Here is a 22,329-nt window from a genome sequence, read left to right as displayed (position 1 = left end):
CATACTTCTTCAAAGGCCTCCACTCCATCCAAGTTAGGCTTTATAGCTTTCAATTTACAGTCTTTATTTAAATTACTGTAAAGTATAGAACTATTTATATATATATTGTTTAGAACTACGTCTGAGTGTAAACCCTAGGACAGTTAAACTATATATATAATATAGGAATATGGCCTAGGATTGAGAATGTCTTCCCGGTGAAGGCTCTTTCCTAATTAGAAATCTTTAGTTAAAACCCTCAAGATGAATTATTCCCGGTGAAACATCTTGAAAAAGCCTTAGAACAAAAAATAGGACACATCCACCCAAAGAGGAATTATTCCCGGTGAAACCTCTTACCCATTTGCTTAGAGCCAAAATAAGTTCAAAACCACATAGCTTTCTCTTGTGCTATAACAAGGACCCTCGATGACCCTCGATTAGCCTCCTTTTGGGCTTTGTACAAGGACCCACAGGCTTCTTAAAAGCATTTCCAGCTTCCTCTTGAGCTTGTATACAAGGACCCATCAGATTTCTTATAAACATAGGAACAGGTCTTTAGTTACCTTTTAGCCTATCCTGGTGAGCTTCTTTCACTTTAAACAAGCCAAGTTTGTCTCAATCTCATATTGAGCACACCTTTTGGAATGAGAGACATGGACAGTCTCTGTCACCCTTATCTTCTTCCTTAGCAGAGTCTAGGATCCATATTTGCTTATTCTCAGCAAGAGTCAGCCTTAATCTTGGGCTTTAAAACAAGAAGTCTCCATTAGATAATCTTTCTGCCATCTTACAAAAAACCCCTGGAAAGGGTTAGCCTCCATTCATTCCTTCATTTTAACAAAAATCCCTTGAAAGGGTTAGCCTCCAATCATTCCTACATTTTTAACAAAAACCCCTGGAAAGGGTCAGCCTCCAAATCACAGTCAATAAAAAGAGTCAAAATCCCTGGAAAGGGTTAGCTTCCAAAAAAAAATTAGTCTGTTAATAGATAAATCCTCCAGTAAAGTAAAACTCCCCCAATGAGTCCTTCACTATTCAGTAGCCACAACCTTGGGCTTTGTACAAGGCAGATAAACCACATTTCCTGTGTCAAAGATTCCTAATCTCAAGGATCTTTTCCCCATAGAGTCCTCCATACTCAGTTTCTTTAAGAGTCCGCCACAACCTTGGGCTTCATACAAGGCACAAATTATTAACTTCCTCAGTTAAGAGTCAGCCACAACCTTTGGCTTTGTACAAGGCACAAAATAGAGTCATCCATAGTCTTCAAAAATTCAGTTTTCCTCAGCAGTCAGCCACAACCTTGGGCTTCATACAAGGCACAAAATAGAGTCTCCCCAAGTAGAGTCAGCCACAATTCTGGGCTTTGTACAGAACACCAAATAAAACTCATAAAATAAACACTCTCCAATTAGAGTCAGCCTCAATTCCGGGCTTTGTACAGAACACAAAAACTCCTTAGTTTAAATTCTCCCCAGTAGAGTTATTTTTCAACAAAACAATAAATCAATCAAAAGCCTCAAGCTTGGGCCTCATTCAAGCCAGCTAAAAAATCAAATCTTTCAAACAATAGATAGACATAGCTTATCTTCATAGGTAGATATTTCTCTTATCTCACCACAAACAAACAATCATTTCAAATAATCATCGTTTCAAACAAATCATCATTTCAAACATTCTCCCATTTAGGACTCGTGAAAGGCATGCTCTGGCAACACAGCCAGACTTGTACGACCCTTTCCCTAATTTGGTTGAGAATCTTTCATTTAAGAGGCACAATGGCTGTCATACTTGATCAACCAAGTAGACTCCCCTCTTAATGAAACATCATTTTTTAGCTTTTCTGTCACTTTAAAAATGTTTATGGTGGAATAGTAGAAATACCTCTCTATAAAAATGATTTCATGTCTCTTTATTGTAAACAGAGATTTAATTCAAAGCTTCGACCTTGAGCTTCAAGCAAGGCACCAAAAATCATTTAAAATCCCTAATTAGTTCCCCGAACTACATTAAGCTCTGACTTCCACTTGGGATATGTAGGCATGAGGTTCACAAGGAATCTCAGCGAGCTAATAAAATACCAAAAATAGTCAGTCTGTCTGTCTTTTCAAATCAATTTAATTCCCTCTCCTAACACAAAGGAGAAACTTTCCCAGTAATAAGCAACAAACACAATCACAATGACACAGAGAAGGTTCCCGTAGAGTACTACGGATATGTAGGGTGCTTAAACTCTTCCCTATGTATAACCGACCCCCCGGACTCCAGAATTTCTAGTCTAGGTGAATCCCCACACTTAGCAAACTCCTAGGGTTAATTTGAGATCTTTTTCCCCTCTCCTACTCGTTAGGACAATTAAAAAGTTCGTGTGATATCATAGGAAGAACTGAAACAAAATTCATCCCGCCCCGGGCACATTCTCCTTCCAAATTTCGCGTGAAGGGTCTAGCGTGCCGTCCTCCCAAGTGAAACGGGGAGGTAAAAAAAACGACACCACAGAAAGGAAAAAGTATTTCATGTCATACACTATGCAAGCAAAGTTCTAAACGACGCTCAAGTCAATTATGCTACTACAGAAAAAGAGTTGCTAGCCATAGTGTATGCACTTGAAAAATTCAGATCCTATCTCATTGGAACAGAGGTGGTGATTTACACGGACCATGCGGCCATTAAATATCTGCTAACTAAACCGGATTCTAAACAAAGGCTCATTCGATGGGTTCTTCTTTTACAAGAATTTGACTTAGAAATCCGGGATAAAAAAGGTTCAGAAAATGTGGTAGCAGATCATTTATCCCGTCTGGTCAATGTAAATGTCACTACCCAAAATGAACAACTTTTTCAACTCCAAGTAAGACCGTGGTTCGCCGATCTTGCAAATCATAAAGCAACCGGTATGGTACCAGAGGACTTTGATTGGCATCAAAAGAAAAAGTTGTTATCCAATGCTAAATACTATGTGTGGGACAACCCATATCTGTTCAAGATAGGTAAGGATGGCATACTCAGAAGGTGTGTGAATGAAGAGGAAGCCCAACAAATCCTTTGGCATTGCCACAATTCTCCGAGTGGTAGGCAATTTAATGGATGGAGAACAGAAAGAAAGTTCTCCAATCCGGTTTTTTCTGGCCAACTATTTTCAAAGATGCACACCACCATGCGATAAATTGTGATAAATGCCAAAGAGTTGGAGGGATAAGTAAAAGAGATGAGATTCCACTTTAAACCATGATCGAAGTTGAAGTTTTTGATTGTTGGGGGATCGATTTCATGGGACCTTTTCTTCCCTCATTTACTAATGAATATATTCTAGTTGTTTAGGATTATGTTTCCAAGTGGGTTGAAGCTATCGCTACTCCAAAAGCGGATGCCAAAACGGTATTGAAATTTTTAAACCGTTACATCTTCACCTGGTTTGGCATGCCTCGAGTAATTATTAGCGATGGTGGATCCTATTTAGTTAATGAACAGGTTGCTAATGTGTTGGAGAAGTGTGGAATCAATCATAAGATTGCATCACCTTATCACCCTCAGACCAACGGGCAGGCAAAAATTTCTAACAGAGCAATAAAGAATATTCTAGAGAAGACAGTCTCGGTATCCAGGAAAGATTGGTCCGCAAGGATTGATGATGCTCTTTGGGCATACCGAATTTCTTACAAAGCCCCCACTGGTGCATCACCTCTTCAAATGGTTTATGGTAAGGCATGTCACTTACCTGTAGAGATAGAGCACAAAGCTTTGTGGGCTCTACGTTTCTTTAATAGAGATGACAGCCTAGCATTTAAGAAAAGGAAAGAACAACTCCACGAGCTAGAAGAGTTCAGGTACTTAGCATATGAGTCCAACAAAATGTACAAGGAAAATATGAAAAGATACCATGATAAGAAACTCAAAAAGAAAGAGTTTAAGTTTGGAGATCTTGTGCTTTTGTTCAATTCAAGGCTAAGACTTTTTCCAGGTAAATTGAAATCTAAGTGGTCAGGACCATTCATGGTCAAAGAAGTCAAACCATATGATGCTATTGTCATTGAGGATAGAAAAACCAAAGAGAGTTGGACGGTCAATGGAGAAAGACTGAAAGTTTACCTTGGGGGAGAATTTGATAGGGAAGTGTGTATTATTGCACTTCTGAGTACTTAAGGAAGCTGATCGTCGAGCTTAAACGACGTTAAACAAAGCGCTTGCTGGGAGGCAACCCAACGCAGTAAGTGTTTATTGTTTTCTCGTTTTATTTTCACAGTTATATCATCAGACCAGTGTGATTGAACAGGTACAGAAGGTTGCGTAAAACACAATACCGTGCCGTGGGAACCCATGCTGCGCCGCGAGCCGAAGTTAGAAGCTTTCGCCCGTCGCGGAGGCTGTGTCTGCGCCGCGGTGATATGAAAGCCTAAGTTTTTCTCTTTTCCTCAATTACCTTGCGTACTGTGGTTAGCCGGAGCCAACCCTCTTCTTTTCGGGGGGTGCAGGTGCTCGACTAGATGAGCACCTGAAGCGACCAAAGGAGGATAGTGAACTGTTATATTTATGATAACTGTCGTGATGATTTTTTTATGTCATTTTGTCTTTATTTTATGTCATTGTTGCTTTTTAATTTTTTGTTAGTTGTCCTCAGTTTAGAATGAGTAGTTCCACAGAAAAATGAAAAGCCCAAGCAAGACAAGGATAGTTCCAACAATGGAGCAACATGCATGAAAGTGGTAGTGAGTGGAAATTTTTCAAAAAAAATTTTTTTTTCACTTTCTTTTTCAATAAGTGACAAGGCAGGTATGAATTTTCGAACTTAAACTCTTAGTGTGTGCATGAAACGTAGGTTGTTAGTAAACACTGGCAGAAGTTCTTTATGGTACACTATTTTTGTTGGATCGGCTTAGCCTTAACAATTGTGAGGAAAGCTTTCCATTGTTTACTATATGCAGGAGACCATCGATTACTTTGACTTGTTTGTGTTGTGCTAAACCGTTTGTCGCATCGTTTTGTGGAAATCTGTGAAAAGGACTTAGGCATTTGTTTGAATCTGAGAGTTTCTTTGAGCCTACTCCATCTTAAAACTTTTTTTTTTGTGAGAGTGTAATCCTTTGCTAACCATTCTTTGAGCCTGAGGTTAAGATAAATTTCATAATATGCACCAAGAAAAACACCTAGTGAGTTTTGATTTCAATGAAAAGTTTTGTTTTGGACCATCAACCATAAAATTTGGTGATGTGTTTTCTCTTTGACATTTATAGAAAGTAGGGGAGCATTCATAGAATCTAAATAGGTTGATCTCCAAGTTGGGAAGATTCATAAGCAAAAGAAAAAGTAAGTACAGGCGGTGATGTGCAAAGAACAAAAGAATTTCGTAGCGTGACAAAAATAAAACAAAGGAAAAACAACATGTGAACTTGGACAGTTGTTGAAAATGAAAGAAACATCGAGCTACGAATGAAAAGATGAACGGGTGAAAAGGCTAATGGTATAGAGAAAAAAAATGAGTTATGTGATTCGGATGCTTTCTTAGAATAGGAACAACCCTTGAACATCTTCTTTTCTTTGAATCTAAACCACATTACAACCCTATAAAGACCTTTCAATTCTCAGATTCCACAGGACTTGATGCTAACAATATGGTGAACGTATGATATGGATATTTGTTGATTTAATTGTTTGGATGAGTGTTTAACCCCTCTTTTATTCATCATATCTTTTGATGAGAGTGATTAGTGCTGATTCAACTGAGGTTTTGCAGTGTTTTGAACTTCTGGAGGTAATTTCTTTTCAAAATCTGTTTCATGTGCATGTTCTGAGTTTGCAGGGAGATGAAGAGTATCTGAGTTGGTCACTGAATTGAACCATTTGAAAAACTTTTTGAAAAACTTGTTGCATGATTGTTGGTATGTGTTGTTGTTTTTATTGAGGTAAGTAATTTGGTTTAGGGACAAACAAAACTCTAAGTTGGGGAGAGTTTGTTAGGAGTGAATTAGTAGTATTTTCATGTGTTAAATTAACTACCTTTTGAGCTAAAATTGAGTATATCTTAGGAGTTTTGAGGATTTTACGGTTAGAATTGAACTCTAAAGGTTCGACACTAATTGTAGAACAACTTGCGTCACTTTGGGTGTTATTTGTGCAGATATTGAAGTAGAGAAGTAAAGACGAAGAAACACGCAGGCGTAGAGCTTCTGGAGAGGAGTAATCACAAAGAAGGAAGGTGAAACAAAGGCCGAGCCGCGCCAATAAGGGGCGAGACGCGCCTTGACCCTTTGACTTGGGTTCGCGCCGCGCCAATACGTGCCGAGGCGCGGTAGCTGCGTTACAAGGATGAATTATTATAAATAGAAGCCCTAATTCTCATAAGAAAAGGATCTTTGGTGAGCGAAATTCAGAGAGGAATCCTAATCCCGAGCAGCAAACAACATCCGACGGAGAATTCAACATCAATTGAAGACATTCCCTTGATGAAGATGAATCCATCCATGAAACTTTGTGTGTTCTTCATATCTATGTAGAGCTAAATCCTATTGTTTTGAGTTTAAGGTAGTAGTTAACCTATGAAGATGCAATTACTTGATTATTTCCTGTGAAAAATTGTTTAAGCTTTATTATCAATGAAAAACCTTGCTTTTATTTTATATCATTGTTGAACTATCAATTGAGAGATAGGGTTTATAATTTTGCCCTAAGTTTTTACATTAACTTGTTGATTAATACTTAGAGATGAGATTTTGAAGAAGTTTTCATAAATCATCGCGGTTAATTCTCTTTATCTTTATAGCTATTCTGAGAGATCGAATATTATACCGGTAGAGGTGGTTCTAGATTGATTATTAGACATAACATCAGTTTTGAGGATGAATGAAGATAATAACTTAGATAATGTTCACATGTGGATTAATTGATTATTGCATATGAATAGGTTGATGAACCCTAAAACTCAACATATTCATTCACTATTGTTATTCATCTTTAAGCTTTTTATCATTCAATCATTATTCTGTTATTTGCAAGTAGAGATTAAAACAATCAACATCAATATTTTTCACTACTCATTATAAATTAACTATAGAACGACATTAATATTAACTCAATCTCTGTGGATACGATATTAGAAAATATTAACCCAAAATACTTTCAACAACCACCAACCACCGTAAGCCACTCCCAAAACCACCGCCCAACCCAGGCCTCCGATGAACATTCATCGGAGTATTCATCCAAACCCAGAAAAACCTTCGATCCAAACCCAGAATCCTTCTTCCTAACCCAAAAAAACGAACCTAGATGAAGATCATTACGATCTTCATCTTCTCCCAATCTCACCTTCATCGATACAAGCCTAGAAATCCTTCAACTATCCTAACAAATTAACAATCATAAACCCTAATCGTTATAACCCTATGAACCCTAACCCAGGGTTCATCAACCCAAGAACCCTAACCCTTTGACCTTCCCAGAAAACAAATAAACAAACGATAGGCATTCAATCGATTCAATAAACCTAAGCTAAGTGCAATTTGGTACCTTTTGTCTTGCGTTCTGGTTCGTGTATGCTCCGATCCGTCTCCTAATCCCTCTTTCTCTGTGTATTTGCAGGTATGAAGGTGAAGATCCAAGCTTTGACGTTCACGGCACTTAGGGTTTCGTTCTCCCAAAATTTCTTCTCCAAAATTTTTCTTCTCTTCTTCTGATTATTTTAGATTTATAGACTAGGGTTTTGATTCTGATTAGGTTAGATTAGATTTAGGTTTAAGTATTATTAGATTGTAATTGATTCGTTTTGTAATATTATTCTCATATTTGATTTTGTAAATTGATTTTGTTAATAATTGATTTGTGATTTAGATTTGATTTCTTTTTTGCTGAGATTTGATTCACTTGGATATGGGCTTGCTACTATGGAGATTAGGGTTTGTTGTTTGGAGGCTGCTACGCAGCTAGGGTTTCCGTGTGAGGGAGAAAGTGAACAGGAACCGGGTTGGGTTTGACCCGGTCCGAACCCGTGATGACCCATATGATCCAATAACTCCACCTGGGCCCAATACGCCAAGCCCCATAACTAACCCATGACCTATTGCCCAATTGATTTTAATAAAAAACTGATAACTTTATAAAACCAAAATCAATTTTACTAATTAACAATGATATTAATCCAATTATAACACTAACTGAGACAATAATAATAATTGATAATAAAAATGATCAATCTAATTAACCTTAAATATGATAATAATAATCCTAATTAATCATATGAGTCCTAAAAGAAAAGTCCTAATAATATTAAAATTAACATAAAAAATCCTAATATAATTTAACTCCTATTTAATTTATACATTAAAGGTTAATAATAAACTCACTTAGTATTAACAATTCAAATGTTGATTAGAGTTGAAATGGGACAATTTGGCCATCAGTTTGGACCCAAATATCTGCTAATTGCACACTTCTGTTTAATTAAAAAGAGTCCCATAAGAGATCATGTTTAATAATAGTTATATTTAAACCCCACAGCCGTTAATTTTAACACCCTTAATAAATTAAAAGATGCGAATCGTATCGGGTAAATTTTGGGGTATGACACATGGTATAAGCAAGGCCCTTCTGGGCATACCTGAAACAAAGGTTATGAATACCAGAAGCTTTGGCCGAACTTGGGCTATAACCCGATTTACCTGTGATGACCAACCAAAAATCTGCAGCTGCAAAGGTGTTAGGGGGGCTCCTGGACCAGATATCGGAAGTTTCAGAATTTCCCCAATTTCTTCCACCGTCAGAGTGTAGTCCGTATCAAACATCCGGAAGGATATATCACCAGAAAACATCGTCGCAGTGCCATCCCACCTGCGTCTTTTGTCAAACTCAACAGTGCTCAAAAACTCAAGTGTTATACGTTCATACGTCGGTGCTTCAATTTTCATAAATTTTAACATCCCAAAATTATTGAACATGCGATGAATTTATTCTTTTAAACATAACTTGTCTAATATTTCATCACACATGTATCTAGTAGGGATAAGTTTTCTCTTTACCATTACCTCATACCTCTTATGGTGCACTGGTTTTTCGAACAAGATGCCATGTGCATTAGGGATTCGTCGTGCTCGCTATCGTGGCCTGGATGATTCGGCCGGTGCTTTTCCTTTGTCAACTCTCTTTGGTCCCATTTGGAGTACCTAGCAAAAAAATAGTTGAAAATAACAAAGGGCAAAAACTAAAATTGTGACCGTCAATGTGTAGGGAATAGCAAATAGAACACTTTTTGGGAAAGGGAGATGGGGTTTTTAGGATGGAGGGTGGTGGAGAGTGAAGTGTTGTGAGGTGGTGGCTATGGGGTTTTAGGTTTTCTTGAGAGGGAGAAAGGTTTGAGATGAAGAGAAAATAAAAAAAATGGCTTTTTAGTGGGTGATGGAGTGTATATCACATGTGGGGTCCACCCCACTAATGAGAGGAAAATGAACAAAACATCAGCGCAAGATCTACACGACCCGTGTAAATCAACACGGGTGGCCGTGTACCCGTTCTGCAATCACACAAAATCTTCACCCAGTCGCACAATAGACACGGGCCGTGTAGATCAACACGAGCGCCCGTGTAGATTCTCTGTCTTGCCTCCAAACACCACATTCACAAATTTTTTTCTGGCAATCAACACGGGCCGTGTTGATTTACACGGGTGCCCGTGTAGTTCATCTGCCTGCAGCATTTACACGTCCCGTTTCCTTTTTGACTGTCCTTCCTTCTTCCTCTGGCTGCAAAAAAAAACTGAATAAAAACAAAGACAGAAACTTAAAATACAATACGTGGGTTGCCTCCCACGAAGCGCTTCGTTTAACATCGCCTGGATCGACGGTCATCCTTCTCAATGGAGACGAACATGATCAATCAACCCCGGTTCTTGACCCGTGTAATAGGGTTTTAGTATTTGCCCATTAACTTTGAAAAAATCCCCGTTGGTTGGATTCATAATATCTAACGCCCCATGCGGAAATATCTTATGCACAACAAACGGGCCAGACCACCTTGACTTTAATTTCCCAGGAAACAAGTTCAGCCTGGTATTGAACAATAGCACTTGTTGACCTTCCCAAAAGTCTTTTTTATGTATCCTCTGATCATGCCATTTTCTAGTTTGCTCTTTGTAAACCTTGGCATTCTCGTAAGCTTGGTTGCGGAATTCTTCTAGCTCATGGAGTTGAAGAATACGAGATTCGTCGGCTTTTATCAGATCATAGTTTAAAAATTTGGTCGCCCAAAAAGCTTTGTGCTCGAGTTCAAGAGGAAGATGGCAAGCTTTACCATAGACTAGTTGGTAGGGAGACATACCGATTGGGGTTTTGAACGCGCTTCGGTATGCCCACAGTGCATCATCCAATTTAACTGACCAATCTTTTCTTGAAGCGTTCACTGTCTTCTCCAGGATGTGTTTTATTTGTCTATTCGACACTTCAACTTGCCCACTCATTTGAGGATGATATGTAGCGGCAATATTGTGCTTCACGTTATACTTTTTCAATAAGTTCTCCATCAACTTGTTTAAGAAGTGTGTCCCTTCGTCACTGATAAGTGCCCTGGGCACTCCAAACCTTGAGAAAATATTCTGTTTAAGAAAATTGAGCACAACTCGTGCATCATTCGTAGGAAGTGCTACCTCTTCTACCCACTTCGAGACATAGTCCACAGCAACCAGAATGTAGTTTTTTCCGAATGAAGTCGGAAACGGACCTATGAAATCGATTCCCCATACATCAAACAACTCCACTTCAAGCATTCCCTTTTGAGGCATCTGATTTCTCTTTGAGATGTTACTAGTCCTCTGGCATCGATCATATTCCTTGACTATTTCCTGGGCGTCTTTAAACAAAGTGGGCCAGTATAATACAGATTGAAGGACTTTTGTAGATGTTCTATCTCCACTAAAGTGTCCTCCGTAGTCCGAATCATGACACGCTTTCAGAACTTCTCTCTGTTCCTCTTCCGGAACACACCTTTGAATTAGTCCATCCACTCCTCTCTTGTACAAGAATGGTTCGTCCCATAGGTAGAACCTGCAATCATGGAGAAACTTTTTCTTTTTGTTATAATCAAAATCGTCAGGAATTATTCCACCTACCAGATAGTTTGCATAATCTACAAACCACGGAACACCAACCACAACTAGGATTCGTTCATAGGTGAATTCATCTTTGATTGGGGGTGTTCTTCTTCCGTTTCTTCTATCGGAGACATTCGGGATAAGTGGTCAGCAACTGTGTTTTCACATCCCTTTTTGTCTCGAATTTTCATATCGAACTCTTGCAAAAGCAAGATCCACCTCAGCAGCCTTGGTTTCGAATCCTGTTTAGAGAAAAGGTATTTCAAAGCAGCATGGTCAGTATAAACAATTACCTTTGTTCCCAACAGATATGACCTGAATTTGTCAAATGCGTACACCACCGCTAGCAACTCTTCTTCTGTGGTTGCATAATTCATTTGAGCTGGATTCAACACATGGCTGGCGTAGTAAATCACATGCAGGAGTTTGTCTCTTCTTTGCCCCAATACTGCCCCCACTGCTATATCACTCGCATCGCACATAATCTCAAAAGGAAGAGACCAGTCAGGAGAGATTACTATAAGAGCTGACACTAATTTGTGTTTCAGAGTATCAAAGGCTTCGTTGCACTTTTTGTCAAATCGAAACGGAGTGTCCTTCACAAGCAGGCTAGTCAACGGTTTCGCAATCTTGGAGAAATATTTGATGAACCTTCGGTAGAAACCTGCATGTCCTAGGAAGCTCCGTATACCTTTCTCATTGATTGGAGGTGGCAATTTTTCTATGACCTCCACTTTTGCCCTGTCGACTTCAATTCCTTTATGAGAACTCTTATGGCCCAGCACTATCTCTTCTCTAATCATGAAATGACATTTCTCCCAATTTAGGATCAAATTGGTTTGTTGACATCTTTCCAACACCAATGACAGATTATACAGACAATTTTCAAAAGAGGATTCGAACACTGAAAAGTCATCCATAAATACCTCCATGTGTTTCTCAAGCATATCTGCAAATATAGACGTCATGCACCTCTGGAATGTTGCTGGTGCATTACACAATCCAAACGGCATTCTTCTATACACAAAGATTCCATATGGACATGTGAACGCGTCTTCTCTTGATCTTCAGGTGCCACCGCAATTTGGTTGTATCCGGAGTATCCATCTAGAAAACAATAGAAATCATGACCAGCCAACCTTTCCAACATTTGATCAATGAACGGTAGAGGAAAATGGTCTTTTCTGGTTGCAGTGTTCAGTCTTCAGTAGTCAATGCAGAATCTCCAACCTGTCACTGTCCGAGTAGGGATCAACTCATTTTTCTCGTTTTTTATCACAGTTGTTCCCCCTTCTTGGGCACCACATGAACAAGACTTACCCAAGAAATATCAGAAATTGGATAAATCAAATTTGCATCTAACAGTTTAACAACCTCTTTTCGAACAAATTCTTTCATAGCTGGATTAGGTCTTGTCGAGGTTGAACAACCGGTTTCTGATCATCTTCCATCAATATCCTATACATGCAAAGTGTCGGGCTGATTCCCTTCAGATCTTCTATCGCCCAACCAATAACACCCTTGTATTTCTTTAGTACTTTGATTAGCTCTTCTTCTTGGATCTCTCTCAAAGCTGAATTGATGATGGCTGGGCATTTTTCCTCATCATCCAGAAAAACGTACTTGAGATGTTTTGGTAGTTGTTTGAGTTCTATCCCCTTTTTTATGTCTTGCTTTTCTTCTGGAGACACTTTCGGTTTCAGCTCTTCCCACCGTTGTGGTTGAGAATGAATCAAAAGAGGTTGTGATTTCAACATAGATATCACTTCAGATTCTTTCTCATCTATTCCTTCAGTATTCTCAGAGATATATAAGCTCAAAACTCTTTCCAAGGGTAACTTGGGAGTTGTGATTTGCATGGATTGAGCATACACGGTGTCTAACACTTCAATATCTTTACTTCTCCTTTCATCCTCGTTGAATTTCATAGTGTCTCTCACATTGATTTTCAGATTTTCATCATAGACTTTGAGGGTCATAGTTCCTTCCTCAATATCTATCATACACATACCAGTTTCAAGAAAAGGTCTCCCCAAAATGAGTGGAATTTCCTCGTCTTCTGCCATCTCTAGTACTACAAAGTCTACGGGAAAAACAAACTTGTCAATCTTTACCAGAACATCTATTGCTATACCATAGGGTCGCTTCATAGATTGATCAGCAAATTGGAGGGTCATATGAGTGTCTTGCACTTCCCCTAATTCCAGCTTTCTGTAAATCGAAAGGGGCATTAGACTAACACTTGATCCTAAATCGATTAGTGCCTTTTTGAATGATCTGTCTCCAATGGTGCATGGAATAGTGACAGCACCTCTGTCTTTTTTTTTACTGGAATTTTTAGACCCTGCAAAATAGCACTACAAGTTTCAGTTAGCATAACAAGCTCGGCTTCAATTGACCTCTTCTTTGATATGATGTCTTTCATGAATTTAGCATATATAGGCATTTGTTCTAACGCCTCGGCAAAAGGTATGTTGATCTCTAATTTCTTGAATAATTCTAAGAATTTCTCGAAACTCTTTTCATTGAGGTCTTTCTTCTTGGTTCTTGTAGGGAATGGGAGGATGACCTTTGGTTTTTGTCTCCCTTGCTGGTTTACCGGTTTCACTACCACTCCTTCAGCTTGTTTTGGTTCTTCTCTAATCTCTAGATGAACCTCAAGCAAACCATTTTCCTCCATCTGTTCTTCGACTTGCTTTTCACTAGCTTTTCCTTTCCTTGTGACCACTGCTTTGACATGACTCTGATCACACGGATTTACTACAATTCCACTAGGAAGTGTTCTGGGTGCCTGCGAACTGGAAGCTAATTGTTGAGCTATCTGGCCCATCTGAATTTCAAGATTCTTTATGGATGCTGTGGTGTTCTTCTGATTATTTCGAGTCTCCTCTTGGAACTGAATATTGTGAGCTGCCATTTTTTCGATTGCAATCTCCCAATCTGCCTTCTTTGTGACTTGTTGCTGTTGTTGCTGGTATTGGTTTTGGTATTGGCATGGTTCTTGTTGTTGCACATTCCCTTTCTGATCTCTCCATGCAATGTTTGGGTGATTCTTCCACCCCGGATTGTATGTGTTGGAGTAGGGATTATTTTGCTTCAAAAACTTGATGTCTTCAATCTGCTGTGGTGTTGCAAGGCAATGAAAAGTATTGTATGGTCCACTGCAAATTCACATACATCATTCGGTGCTTGTTGTACCTGAGCTACTTTTTGTGCACCTAAATTTAGCGCTTTCATCCTTTTCTCTACCTCTGCCGCAACTGTTTCTTCAATCTTTACTTGTTTATTAGTTTCCAGCTTTAAATCAATCATTCCTTCTGGCTTACTTATAACTCTGTCATATAGCTCCAAATGTTCATTTGCTGCTACTACTTCAATAATTTTTTTCATACCAGAGGCTGTTGCAAAGTTTGATGATCCTCAAGCGGCTGAATCTAGAATCTGCCTCGTCTTGAGTCTCAAGCCATTGACAAACATCTGCATCTGTGCAGTAGCGTCCAGATTGTGAGTAGGACATGCTACCAAGAGCCTTTTGAATCTTTTGTATGCTTCCCCCAGTGCTTCACCCTCTTTTTGCTTAAAGGTGGGGATGTCATGCCTCTTTCGCAGAGACACCGAAGCAGGAAAATATTCCCTCAGAAATGTTGTTTCCATCTCCTCCCAGGTGGTGATGCTACCTGCAGGTAAGGAGTAGAACCATTCTTCGGCTTCATCAGTTAGAGTGAATGGGAACATACGTAACCATTTTGCTTCCTCTGTATGTCCATCTATCTTGAGAGTAGTGCTCATAGTGAGGAACCATTGGAGATGTTTGTTAGCATCTTTGTTAACTCTCTTAGAAAAAGAACGCCTTTCAAGTTGATTTATGGTGCTCGGGTGCAGCTAAAATTGTGCCGCATTCACCGGTTGGTTTACAATTTTCATTCGACCAGCCGGTAAGTTATTTCCTCCATAATCACCCAGAAGTCTTTCGACGGGTGGTGGTGGATCAGCTGCCATCGTCTCGGGAAATTGTCTCGGTATCTGACTCAGAATTCTTAGAATTTACCGTGACTACCTCTTCTTCTTTGTCTTTTATTACCTGTTCTCCTCCTGATGCTGTCAGTCCTTCTCTTTTTGCTTGTTTGAGTTTAGCATGCAATGTTCTTTCTGTCAGGCCTTACTTTGCATAAACAAATTAGGTAAATGTTAGTTGCAAGTAATTAAATTACAATAAATAGAATTTTGGTTGACGAGCAACAAAATTTCAAAAGAATAAAAATTAAAAATTGGTAATTTGGCAGTCCCCGACAACGGCGCCAAAAACTTGATCGGTAAAATAGCAAGGGAACTATTTATACTGATGTAGTTATAGTGAGTTTCCCCAAATATCGATCTCGAGGAATGCGTAGGAAGTACCAATTTTACTCTTGATTCTACTGAACAAAAATACGAGTTGGTTTGTTTTATAAGATCTCCAAGGATAAAAGTTGCACTAAAATTGTGAAAGTTCTATGAATAAAAAGCATGCTAGGGAGAGTGGTTGATTCAACAAGTCATGACCCAATCCCGGATTTCCTCAATACAAAGAACAATTCAATTACCTCACCTTTGAGTGTTCGTTCTTAAATCCTTAATGAACCAAACTATTAAACGACCAATCCTTATTTGAATGACCATCCAAACAATTATTGATTTTAACCATTGATTTAGTCTAGGTTTACAGTGATTAACAATAATTCCTAGTCCTGGGTTATATTCTTTTTAACCTAATTGTGTGAAAACCCTAACAGTTACAATCCTGTTAACTATTAGTCGTAGATAAATATGTATTTGTCCGATACAAACGTATAATAACCTCATACAATTGAATTGAACTAAATGAATGATGCATAGAGAAAATCATAGATCAGAAGTCATTACAATTGTTAAATCAGAACCACCCCTAGCATTGGGGGGTTTAGCCTCTCATAGTATTCAAAGAAAACATAATAGAAGAGTTAAACATTACAAAGAATAACGGTTACGTTGATCTTCAATGGTGGTTTCCGTTGAATATCTCCGTCTCCGAATACCCTGTGATAGCTATCTCTCTTCAATGGTGTCTTTTCTCGTACCGTCAAAAATTACCCTACGCCTTTCACAACTTTGTTTAAGTAGTTTCAGTATTAGTCTCAACAAAAAGTCCAAAATGCCCTTAATGACCGGACAACTGGAAAAAGATCACAAAATGGAAGTTTTATGCGTAACCATCTACACGGGCCGTGTAGAGTCACACGGGTACCCGTGTAGATCTCCTGACTCATGTGGTTAAAGCTCCCTGCTCCAGACACATCAACACAGGCCGTGTTGATCTACACGGGCGGCCTTGTTGATTCACTGACTTGGTTCCTTTTCACTTCCCTCCTAAAGCCTTCAACACGGGTCGTGTTAACTTACACGGGTGCCCGTGTTAACCTTCTGATTCTTCACAAACTCCCATCTTTTAGCCTTCCAGCGTCTCCACAGTCTGACTATTATTTCCTTGCTCACCGGCATCAATCTGAAACACTAACAATACCAAACGCAGGCATAAAAAGGGTCTTTTGACAAAATCACTACCAAAATGCAATGAAATACTATGAATTAATAATCAAGATAAACTTAACTTAAAAGTAATAAAAACAACCAACTGTGTTACTGAATTAATGAATTTCCGCCGGATGAAAGACCGAAACTTACATAGAAATGGTGACCGATCAAGGTCGAAGCCAGAACATTCACATTTTACCAAATCCTTTAGGTCTAGGTTTGTTTCCGTCGATCACGAGTCACCTGTCGGTCAGATCTAACATTCAGTGTGGAAAACCATTGTATTTGTTTCTAGCCTTAGAAAACCGTTTCTTAAGCAAACACTCTCGACAGAACAGGTACAATCCCAAAACTTTAGCACATTTTCCTAAGATCAACTGGTCGATCTTGCAAGTAACCCTTAGTTTTAAGGCTTTGGGAGGACCAGCGGTTGTTTACCAATTTCCACAGTAAACAGACCCATCATCGTATATTTAGTTATAAATATTGAGAAACACTTGGGTAGAAAATATGGCTTGTTCTTGGGAACTAGAGAAACTATTTTCTTGTAATTCATTTTTAATATCTTGTAACCATTTTTGGAAGTATAGTGAATTGGGAAGCTGCTCTTCCTCATACTAGATTGTTTGATCGAACTGCATAAACAAGTTATTATGTTCTTGTCTTTTATTTTCTTCTACCTTATTATAAATTTACACTACAAGAAAAAAGGTCTACGGCCGCGCTAAATTTTTCCACAACTCAAAAACTGTGGCCACATATAAGCTTTGGCCAGGGTTTTCAAATCGTAGACATATGTTTAGAAATATTGAATCTGGAGTGTGAAACTGTGGCCTTTTCATCATTTTCCACGGTTAACAAACTGCGGATAGTTTAAGCCGCAATAGTAAAACCGCGGCATTATAATTTTCACTTCATATTGTGGTCCAAACCCAAAAAAATATAGCCCGCCAGAATTTCCCCCTTTTTTTTAGTTTCCCTCTCCTTAATTTTTTTTAGATTAAAAAAAAAGTTGAAAATGTAAATACAATTTCAATGTTAGTTTTCATTCACAAATGGAAATAGGGTTAGAGATAGTGAAATCCAAAACTCTCTCCCTCCTTCAAGAGAAGATCGTGAACGGTGATGGTGGTGCGGCTGATTCCTCTCCTCCGATCGACAACAACAACTAACATTGCCTTCTTCTCTTTTGATCACAAATGGCAGCGCGACCTCCATCTCCAGTGATATCTCCTTTTCGTCCCCGTTTGATCCTCTCTGTCTCCGATTTTTTCGATTCATGTTAGTTTTTGTTTAATATCATGTTTTAGTAACCTAATTTGTTTGATTTTACAGAGATTAACACAAATTCTAAAAGGGAAAACGAAACCCTAGTTGTAAGCAGAATAGGGTTCGAGAAGAAGAAAGTCGCACTGTAGAGAGAACTAAGGGATTGGGTAGCGCACCATCTCCCGTGTATGATTCTTCTCCCCAACCTTCACCTTTCTCTTTTCTCTGCGTACAAATCTAACCCTTCTTCGCCTTTTACTTGAATCTTGTGGACTGGTCCTCATAAAATACTCTAGCAGTGGGGCTTGGCACTTGTGTTTATCTATGGAGTGCTTCAAACAGCAAAGTGAGTATGAACATGTAAATTGCCAACAATATCACCTATTCCAAACATGTGAAATCATAGTTAACATGTATATTTGTGTGGCTTTCAGGTGACTAAGCTTTGTGACTTGGGGCCTTATGATGGTGTTTGTTTTGTCCAGTGGACCAAGGAGGGTTCTTTCATATCTATTGGTACAAACCTTGGTCAAGTTCAGGTACCTTGTTAGCGATTAGCTTCATTAGATTTTGTTTTATCCATCCATGTATTTGAAATAACAGATTTTGTTTCCAAGAAATCGCCGAAAGGGGTGTCTGGAATCGAGAAAGATTCGTGCGTGATTGATATGAAGTGCAGTAGTCACAAAGGGTTTTCTGAGAATTCACAAGGTGAGAGGATTTGTAGGATTTGTCATCTAGCTTTTGGACCTGCGTCAGATGCATCAATTGTCGAAAGTGCGAGCGCTACGAGTGGAGATTTTATTCAACTTGGTTGCGTGTGTAAAGACGAGCTCGACATTGCTCATGTTTATTGTGCTGAAGTGTGGTTCAAGCTAAAGGGAAGCAGGTATATATATTTCTGGCCAATTTCAATTTATAGATCAATTATGATAGTTTTGCATCAGCAAATTATTGCATTTGATTGTCATGTTCATGTTTGTTCATATTATTCGAAACCATGCCCTTGTGATTGTCCTGGTGAAGATTCTTGGTTGTCGATATCATCAAATCGATTGTTCATTAGTTGCATTTCTTTTTCTTTAACAGATTATGTGAATTATGTGGCGAGACTGCAAAAAATGTCTCGGGTGTTACTACTAACAGAGTTATGGAAGAGTGGAATGATAGAAGATTCATGGACAACAGCGGTAACTCATCGCGCAGGTTTGGTGGATGCTGGCGAGCACAGCCATATTGTAATTTCTTGATGGTGGCCTGGTAATAGCTTTCATTATGCCATGGTTTTTTCATGTAAACATGTTCTAGCATCGGAATCAAACACTTATATATTTTAATGTGAGTTGCTGAACTTTTCTATTCATGTAATGGCTGTATTTTAATGTTAGTTGCAGGAGACTTAGGGAGAAGAAGGAAGCTGTAGAGCTTGAGGCAGATCCAGAAAGGGATCAAAGAATTGTTTCTGCCTATCAGGTAATTTGGTAGGCTCTGTTCTGTTTTTGTCTTGGATTATATTTGAACTACTACTAGAGTTGTATTGTATCAAGTATGAATGACTAATATGCAAATGCTGATGATAGAGATGTTGGTTAACTAACAAAATCATGCAAGTTTTTTCATTAGATTTAGTCTGATTATGCTACTACCTGTTGGTATATGTTAATATTACATCTTCGGCGGTGCTTTGCAATTTTCTTGTAATTTTCTTAGTTTATTTGCAATTTCTATTGAGATTTATTATTGATTATCATGATTTCAGGATTTGAATTCAACCTTATTGAAGAGTAGAGGACTTTCTCCGGAGATATTGCTGCTCAAATTAAGCACAATAACAAATCTCTTCATTTCAAAGTTGATACTGAATCAAATGTACATACTCTCTCGATTTTCGAGTGCGATTTTCGAGTGTGATTTTCGATTTTGTTGATTTTAAGTTAAGTTATATATATTTTTCTGCTTTGCTTAGTTGTGTTGTAATGTTGTAATATGTATATGTATATGTTCTTCAGGTGTTGACGATATTTACTCTCACAGATTTCGTGACTTCTGCTAAAGCCGTTGCTTTTATTCGATTACCTGATTACAAATCCGGCAAGGTACAGAGGACTGTTTTGTATATGAGATTGGATTTCGTATTTGAAAAATAATCATAGGATTTTATACTTTTGGAGTTTTGATGATTGTGTATTTTGTTTCATGTAGATTGAAGTTCAATATCTTCATGATCATGCTGGTTTTACTACTGCTGTTGATTTGAGTCGCAACACTAACTAACACAAATGACTTTATGCACAATGTAAGAAGACACAGAAGAGTTGATTCACATTGGAATTAACATAATAACAAATTTAATTTTTCAGGAACTTACCATCACCAAAAGTTTCTCCATAAAAACATGTGTTTTCTTTAATACTTCAAGTAAAGCAAGAGATAATGCAATATGGTAATTCTCGAGAAACTAAGATTCAGAACTCTTTTCAACTTTTAGAACCAAAGTTGAAAAAAACTGCACTTATTTTGTAACTTTATGAACCAAAGCTTAACATTAATACAGAGCCACATGGGAAAGCTTGAAGCTTGGGATCAAAACCATGTAAATGGTAAATATAGCTAAAATTATTATTATATGACATTAATATATTATGACTTCAATGGGAATGTTATTCTGCCCTGGTTACAAAATTACTAGTGTCTCAATTCTCACAGGTTCTTTGAAACAAGTATCCAAAAACCCTAGAAAAGAATGTTTAGAAATGGTTGATTAGTGGACTAACCTTCATGCTTGCTGCTTGAATGTTGGACTCAGTTAAAGTTACAGCGAGCTCTTCAACCAGACGATGAAAGCTCTAAGATATCTTCACTAAGTTCATTCAATAAATCCCTATCTTCACAGTCGTCCTGAAGATCTAGATCAGATAAAAGGATACCCACAAATTAAAAAATGTCATCAGTCTCAGTTCGGACTCCGGTAAAACAATACAAGATCTATTATCATTCAATTATTCAGTATAAATCATAACACTCAAGTTACAAACTGAATAGAGTACTAAATAAACTACTCATGATTCCATAAATCAGAACATGTAAATTGAATACCAGGAGTACCAATTGTCGCAGAAAAATCAATAGCAGGTGTCGCCCTCGGTTTTTTCTATCTCTCGTGAGAGATATACGAACTGACTCTTCTTTTGTTTTTGAGTTTTGAAAATCAGAGAGTCGCCACCGACTTTTATTTTATCCAATTAAGGAAAGGTTTATAAAAGAAACAGAAAAAGACCTTTAAGAGATTTTGGGTTTGGGGGTAGGTTATACAAAGGGAAGGTATTAGCACCCCTTTGTATCCATGGTTATCCATGGGCTCTTAATTTCTTAGCTCACTTGTTTTGAATCATTTGTCTTGCCTTGAAATGCTTGTATGTGGTTTTAAAATACCTTTGTAAATTGGCTTTGTAATGATCCTTGTGCGGATGTATACAAAGTGTTTTATCTTTCGAAAGATGTTTTGAAAAAAAGATCTTTAATTTCGTATTGATCCTTGTTTGGATATATACAAAATGTTGTCTTTTTTTGAAAGTTTTGTTTTGAAAAACAATGAAGATGTGAGACATTTGTTTGTTTTGATTTGAGCAAGCAATTAGGAGATCTACCCTAAGTTTATAAGGTCTTTTCCTATTTCTTTTAGAAAATTCTCCTTTTACCGGATGTAAACAAAAGTTTAGATTTGTATTTGAAACAGTAGAATTTGATTTTGAAAAGAGTAACAGAGGGATTACCCTAAGAGGTGCAAGTGTGATTGTGTTTTGATTCAGATATTTTTATCTTTGAAGTTAGTGACCTAACGCTTTAGTTATTATCTTTGACATACACGCAGTTTTATATGTACAGAAATTTAAAGTGCGGGAATGTAAAATGCGGAAAGTAAATCTACGCTATTACATCGATTGTGCGGGAAATGTAAACTACGCTATTTACATGATTTTGACAACCTATACACTTATCTATGAATTTAAATTGCAATAAGATAAAAGGAAGTATTTTTGGATTTTTTAGATGGTTGATTTTAATTAGGATTAATGCATGATTAATTTAATTAAAATGCTAAGAATTAGAAATAAAATTTAAACCTAAAAAATTAAGTCTAAAATATGTTCATATTGGTTGTTAATTAATTTTAAAACAAAACTAATTTTTTTGGGATTTTTAAAATTGTTTTTGAAATTGTTAAGTTAATTAACATATAATTATGCAAATAATTATACACATATATTTAAACTTGAAGAGAAAAATAATCTAAATATGTACAAAATTAGCTTATAATATATAAACTTAATTTAATAAAAAGAAAATATTTTTCTGATCTTTTGATGGGTTAAAAATAATTAAAAGATAAATATACACATATTATCTAATTAATTATGCAAAATATTTAAATTATGAAGAAAAATAAAATATTTTCA

General features: G+C 37.5%; 1 protein-coding gene across 1 annotated transcript; it reads left to right on the top strand.

Annotated features, from left to right (window-relative positions):
- The first annotated feature begins 17,969 nt into the window (after positions 1–17,969).
- LOC131613659 (outer plastidial membrane protein porin-like) lies at positions 17,970–20,146 on the top strand. The gene is made up of 8 exons (XM_058885308.1): positions 17,970–18,039; positions 18,169–18,218; positions 18,307–18,411; positions 18,490–18,761; positions 18,962–19,049; positions 19,670–19,741; positions 19,882–19,968; positions 20,075–20,146. Exons 4-8 carry the CDS (start codon positions 18,541–18,543, stop codon positions 20,144–20,146), a joined length of 540 nt encoding a protein of 179 aa, XP_058741291.1. The 5' UTR covers positions 17,970–18,039; positions 18,169–18,218; positions 18,307–18,411; positions 18,490–18,540.
- The last annotated feature ends 2,183 nt before the right edge of the window (positions 20,147–22,329 follow it).

The sequence above is a fragment of the Vicia villosa genome, linkage group LG6, assembly GCF_029867415.1.
Source record: "Vicia villosa cultivar HV-30 ecotype Madison, WI linkage group LG6, Vvil1.0, whole genome shotgun sequence".
Taxonomy (NCBI): domain Eukaryota; kingdom Viridiplantae; phylum Streptophyta; class Magnoliopsida; order Fabales; family Fabaceae; genus Vicia; species Vicia villosa.
The sequence above is the reverse complement of the archived record's forward strand: the minus strand, read 5'-3'. Positions and strand labels throughout refer to the sequence as shown.